This window comes from Etheostoma spectabile, chromosome 6 (genome assembly GCF_008692095.1).
Source record: "Etheostoma spectabile isolate EspeVRDwgs_2016 chromosome 6, UIUC_Espe_1.0, whole genome shotgun sequence".
Taxonomy (NCBI): domain Eukaryota; kingdom Metazoa; phylum Chordata; class Actinopteri; order Perciformes; family Percidae; genus Etheostoma; species Etheostoma spectabile.
The window spans coordinates 22,146,815-22,153,324 of record NC_045738.1 but is presented as its reverse complement, the minus strand read 5'-3'; the positions used below and the strand labels follow the sequence as shown (position 1 = coordinate 22,153,324).

Here is a 6,510-nt window from a genome sequence, read left to right as displayed (position 1 = left end):
TACCAGAAGACTTACAACTTTCAGACAGGTTGCTCACGTCACATTTACGTTGTCATGCTCAGTTGGAGGCTGCGCAGTAATGCTCAGCCATCACTGGAAAAGAGCTTCTAATAGACTTCACTGGTCTCCATCCAGAGCAACGGGATCTATTGGTCTATTTCTTTAACTGTCTATGGTTTGAAATCAGTTTAGGAATGTTATCTCAATCAAATCAATCTCAGTCAAACGCCATTATTTATAAGGTTTTCATTTCTGAAAACACTTCTACTTTTGCAATCTACACTCCTAGCTCAAATGTGATTTTAGAAATATTTCACTTCACATAAACCCTTTTCCATGTTACGTGTTTTTCCACTGGCTCATTTTTTATTTGAGTTGCCAGGCCGTCACATTCCCTTCCACCCATCACTCTCAGCTCTCTTTACCACTTCAGACAGACAAATAAAATCAGGAAGCTGCAGCGTCCAAACTATCCACCCCTTCAGCTATCTGCACCCTTCTGTTATTTGTGAACAAAGTCCAGACAGTGTTTTTGTAAAGAAGTATACTGTTGAGGAAAACTGTGATGACGTCTAAAGCCTCTGTTAAGCTGTTGTGATTCCAGTAACTGAGATGTGTGTTGAAGTTCCTGACATTTGACTTTCCAAGCCCACTATTGTTCCTTATCGGCTGTATTGTCATCAAAGGGCTGATGGCTTGTTCACACAGTTATAAGAGCAGTGGGTCAGGGAATGAGAATAAAGGTAGAGTGTCTTTCCTAAGTATTTAATTTCCTTCAAGAGTGGCTTGCATGTCCTCTGGGCTTTAGACAAACTGGCTCCAATAAATCATATTTCCAACTACGGAAATGAAAGGATGTTTTCTTTAGCATGCAGTCTGTGTGCCTTTTATCCCCATCTCCTGCCTTTTCATGTTGAGTTAAACTATTGTTTTGATTTTTAACGCATTATCATTTTAAAACCAGTTTCAAATAAACACCTTTTTATTTATTCAAGAAAAGAACATATAGGTAATAATAACACCCTGCAATATAGCAGTTGATGAATGTATGAAAATATGTTGTCATGACAAATGTGGTAACTTATTAAAAAAACCATTCAATGCATAGATTCACTTAAAGACCCCCTCAACTCAAGCTCAAAAATTAGGAACCTTCGTCAATCTTTTCTGTTGCTCAGCATTGTCACGTAGTTACTGCTACAGGTTAACAGGGACTAAATGGATGCACGATCACAGGGACTCACAGATAAGTTCCGCATGCTTGCCATTCGTAAATCCTAATCCAGCTTCTCTTGTCATCCCTGTCCTGACAGCACTCCGAAACGGTACCATCCCAGAAGATGCACAAACCATCGAGGACCAGATGCAGTTGCCTGTGCAGACTGCCTTGCCAGATCTTCAACCGGGACCCGAGGATGAGGCTGAGGCCGTGTTGGTAGCACTGGAGGCCCAGGAGGATCTTGGCTCTGGGGAGGACCTCCTGACTGCTGCTCCTGAGCCTCTGCCAGAACCTGCTGCCCCTGCAGAGGCAGCCCCAGAGGCCGCTGCTTCAGCAAAAGCCAATACAAATCCTGAGGCTGGTGTAGCTTTGGTGGAGGCACTTCCCCCTGTGGAAGAAGCTGCCGCTGTAGAAACTGTAGTGGCTAAGGCCGCCCCGGAGGTCCAAGCCCTTGTTGAGGCTACAGCGCAGGCCCCTTCTGATAAATCTGTTGTATTTGTGCAGGCAGAGGCCCCTGCTGTTGTTGCCACCCCTGTGGTTGAATCGGTTATATCAGAGCCAGCAGAGGCCTCTCCTGAAGTTGCCACCCCTGCGGTTGAATCTATTATATCAGAGCCAGAAGAGGTCTCTCCTGAAGTTGGCACCCCTGCAGTTGAATCTGTTATCTCAGAGCCAGCAGAAGCTTCTCCTGAAGTTGCCACCCAAACGGTTGTACCTGTTGTATTAGAGCCAGCAGAAGCCTCTCCTGAAGTTGCTACGCCTGCTCTTGAACCTGTTGCATCAGAGCCAGCAGAGGCCCCAGTGACTGTGAAAGAGACAGCAGCTGAAGCCCCTGCTGAAGTTGCTGCTCCTGTGGAGCCAGAAGCTCCAACTGACAATGCTGCACCAACTTCTGCCTCAACAGCACCATGTGCCTCCTCAGAACCAGGTGAAGTTTCAGCACCAGCCCTAAGTGAGGCCTCAGCAGAAGCTGAAGCGGTAGCCCTAAGTGAAGCTGTAGTTCAAGATGAGGCTTCAGCACTAGTTGAAGCTGCCGGCCCAGGTGAAGTTGTAGTATCAGCTGAGGCTTCAGCACCAGTGGAAGCTGTAGCACCAGTTGAAGCTGCAGTCCCAGTTGAAGCTGCTGCCCCAGATGAAGTTGTAGTACCAGCTGAGGCTTCAGCACTAGGTGAAGCTGCCGCCCCAAGTGAAGTTTCAGCACCAGCTGAGGATTCAGTACCAGAGGAAGTTGTAGCCCCAGGTGAAGCTGCAGTCCCAGTTGAAGCTGCAACCCCAGGGAAAGCTGCCGCCCTAGGTGAAGTTGTAGTACCAGATAAAGCCTCGGCACCAGGTGATGCTGCAGCCCCAGGTGAAGTTGTAGTACCAGCTGAGGCTTCAGCACCAGGTGTAGTCTCAGCTCCGGCTGAATCGTCAGCACTCGTAGAGGCAGCACAGCTTCTTATAGATCCAAAGATTGCAGCAGCAACTATTCCAGAGTTACCTCCATTATCTCCAGTCAGTGTTCAGGCCCAAACCGAGCCTCAGAAGGCCGTTGAGGAAGCAACAGCACCTCCAGCAGCAACAACTGTGAGCTCAGAGTCTGCGGCAGACTGTGCAGCACCAGCAGAGGCTCCTGCGGTTGAATCCACCCCAGCTGAAGCACCCTCGGCACTGGCCCCTGAGCCTTCACCTGAAGGTATGGAACTCTTGACTAACACATCTGCATTGCTCTCTATCCTACATATCTACTCAAAAAACTCCTTATCCCCTCTTTTTAATAATCTTTTTACAACAATAAAGCTTGATTAATGGTTCTACGTTGAATCTAGGCCGTAGGTACTACGTAGGGACGCGTATATACGGACACAACTGTGAGTGGTCTGCTTGGCTACGGCGTGGTAGCAGCACATTTCCCCCCACTCATTTCTCGGTTTGACTTGTCTGTGAACAACATGAAACAACAACATGATCGTGATCAGAAACCATAGGGGAGACACTTTGTTTCTCCCACTATGCCTCTAAAGTCGGTATTCTCTCAGAATCAGCCTTATATGGGGAAAAGGATTAACACAACATAATCTAACTAGCTAGCTATTTAAAGCTGATTTGTATTTTTAGTTGACGCACTGCAATGTGGCACGGCCACATTTCCTCTATGACTATCAACAGCTAAAAGGAGGATGACAATAGGATTCTTCTGGAAGATGGCTGCCATTGCTGAGAGAGTTCTGTATGTCTTGAGAGAGTTCATGGCTCAGTGATTTGATTGATTAAACACAAAATTGTTTCCTGACAAACCTGTCATGCTAACTTTGACTTTAAGACATCAAATCATGTTTTGACATGCTACAAAAGGCATGATTCACCAATAGTGACAGATCGGAGGGCTGGGTCTCCGGGTGGAGATCAGACAATGCAGCATCACCACTGGGTGAAATGGCTCCAGAATCTATGCAAACATGCATTAGGCACTGCGCAAAAAAGCAGGAAATGGTGAAAAGGCAGAAAGAGGTCAGTAAAGACAGATACAACTGAAGTGATGTGCATATAGATGATATGTTGTTAACATTCAGGTGAAGAATGAATGGCCCTACACTAGCCAATCTATCTTCTTGTTAAACTTACTGTACGGGCAAAGTAAGATTGTTTTACATCACCACCTCAGAGGTCCTGCCATTGGTAAATACGCAGGTATCCAACGATTCAACCGCTCTTGTAATAAACCAACCACATAGGTCCCTGTCTGTACTGTGATTGGTTGGAGCTGACAGGATGAACAGGATATTGTTTGCCCGTGAGGCTGAACAGATAACACTGTGTGAGAAATAGAAAGCAGCCATACACTCTTAGGGCGAGAAATGGACGCTTGTCTTGAGTGTGTCGATTATACTAACAGGAGCATGTTGTCAGCACAACAGATCCAGTCACGCAACTCTCACTCATTGTACTCTATTGTGAAGTGACTACAGAATAATAATGCCCTGCAGCTTCCAGTTACATAACACAATGTAAATGCCCTTCAAGACGGACTGCATTCCAGTGATTATTCAAAATTGTCAATGTGTTTGGGATAACTCTGCATGATTCTACTCAGATCCTCATTTACTTTAACACTACTGTATCTGTTCAATTTCTTTAAGAGTTTGTTCTGGTGATTTGTTCTCTCAGTACTGAAGCTTTGTCTTTTAAGACAAATACAGACAGAGCACCACTCCTTTACATACTTTGTCCCAACATGTGGAATTTGACACTTTTTTTAGTACAGGGTTAAAATCTGTGAGACACACTGTGTGAAATGTTTGACTTTATTTAGAAAGCAATGACTATTATAACCAACTGCAAACTGTCTAGTGTGTATTCTGCATAATATCTCACTAAATGCATAGTACCTCTAGTAGTACCTTGCCTTCTCAAGGGGCAGAGCTCGTGGTTTTCTGTACTTCCTGCACCCCTCTCTTGACTCTCAGAGAACATGCTGTACTTTAAGGGAAGAGACGCCCCTCCAGGCAGCATGTGTAGTAAACCGCTCCGGTGTGAAAGACATACAGTATAGCATAACGTTTTTTTTCTCTGGAGGCTATGCTTTGGGCATGCCAGACAAATTACTACATTTTTTGTGTGTTTTGTGTGTGTGTGTGTGTGTCTGGGGACACCAGGCAAATCACTAGTTAGCCAGGTCAACAGAACCAGATGTGGCTAAGGAGAAATGTATCTCAATTTTGTATTTTCTCTTTTTTTTCATAAATAACTGGTATGTCTTTAAGTTTGTCTATGGGTTTTACAAATATTTAAGCAGCGACGAGGCGATTTTGCGAGTTAATCTGAGGTAAATCGTACAATCAGATGTTCTCAATGTAGCGTTTTTGTCATTTCCTGAAAAAATGGTTTTGGACATATGAGGCTTTTACAGCACAGCGTAGATATTCTTGAACAAGCTCAAAGTTCCCTCAGCATGAATTGTATCATGTATTGATAGTGTGTGTGTGTGTGTGTGTGTGTGTGTGTGTGTGTGTGTGTCCGCACAGTGGTGTCTGAAACTAAGGCCTCTCAGGACAGCGTGAAAGCCAAAAAGGAAGATTGAGTCGGTGAGAGCACAACCACAAACCACACTCAAACCCAATGCAAATACTGCCGAATCAACTCCGTATCCTCGATATTCTCTTATGAATATATGACTACCCATAAATAACTTTTTCCGGGGGTAAAAAAACAAGTGCATGGTGTTAAGAAATGAATTTTGATGCAAAAAAGTGGAATATTGTATATACGATAATTCTGTCAAACCTAGTGTAATTAAAACCCTGAATGTGAATTGTGGAAATTTATGTCACATGTGTAAAAATTGTCTAATTTTATTCTTTATCTTCTTTCAGACCGAAGAGATGCACCAAAGTAACTAAACCCCCAAAGCTACCATTGCACGGAAAGTGGAAGAAAAACAAGACAAAGCAATAAACGCTTACCAAACTGTACACCAGATACATTCATATGCATGGTGCCTTGATAACGTGTCATTTAGGACATTTTTCAACATTTGTAAATATAAATCTTTTTATTATGTTTTTCTATTGAGACCTTTAGTGCCTGGAGCAGCACACTATACACACATGCCTACGCAGAAAAGGCTATAAAAACACTTGGATGAGACAATAGGGTGCAATATTTTGTGAAATCTGTGAACTCTTGTGAGAGTGTGATTAAGGATATTTCAAATAGCTGCTTCTGAGGAATACAAGCCAAACGCAACTGTGAATAAAATTATGCAAAGACTTTATGGTGACACAAACACCAAGCCGGGTGACACTGCCAGCCTAATGTTTTATCCCCTAGAACTGATTTTTAAAGTATCAAAATTTTACCAGGTTGAATTTTTAGCTTTTATTGAGTCTAATTTCTGCCGTAAAGCCACATCTCTGATTGGTGTTTCAACATTATTTCATCTAAGCCTTTCTAATAAGGTTCATTTAATTAATAGGAATGACAATACTAAATGTTAACAGGGTGGACAGTGTAATACTCATAAGCACTACTGTAAGTCAAATCTGTGTTTTTTCTGTTTTAAGTAAGGAAGAAAACATGAACGCAGATGATCAGATGCATATACAGAAGATTAGTAATAACATAATCGTTGCCAGGTTGAGGATGCAGATGATAACCCAAGTTCTGAAATGTCATCTTGCTGTTCCATGAAGCCATTTAGTGAAGCTGCACTGCAGCTGGCAGATGTTCATTTAATTATTTTTCTAAAAATTAAGACTATAAATTCAACAGTGCATTCTCATGGACGTGGTTGTATGATATAGTACAAAAAC

General features: G+C 43.1%; 1 protein-coding gene across 4 annotated transcripts in view; it reads left to right on the top strand.

Moving 5' to 3' along the window:
* LOC116690835 (calphotin) overlaps positions 1–6,260 on the top strand; it is a 21,474-nt gene extending 15,214 nt beyond the window's left edge. For 2 of the 4 annotated variants that reach the window (XM_032518023.1, XM_032518024.1), the window contains exons 2-5: positions 1,314–2,207; positions 2,262–2,894; positions 5,224–5,283; positions 5,572–6,260. In XM_032518023.1, coding sequence (XP_032373914.1) covers positions 1,314–2,207; positions 2,262–2,894; positions 5,224–5,279 — 1,583 coding nt within the window. In that variant the 3' untranslated portion in view covers positions 5,280–5,283; positions 5,572–6,260. The remainder of the gene's footprint in view (positions 1–1,313; positions 2,208–2,261; positions 2,895–5,223; positions 5,284–5,571) is intronic. The other 2 variants (XM_032518025.1, XM_032518027.1) reach the window with 2 other exon arrangements.
* Positions 6,261–6,510: the final 250 nt, after the last annotated feature.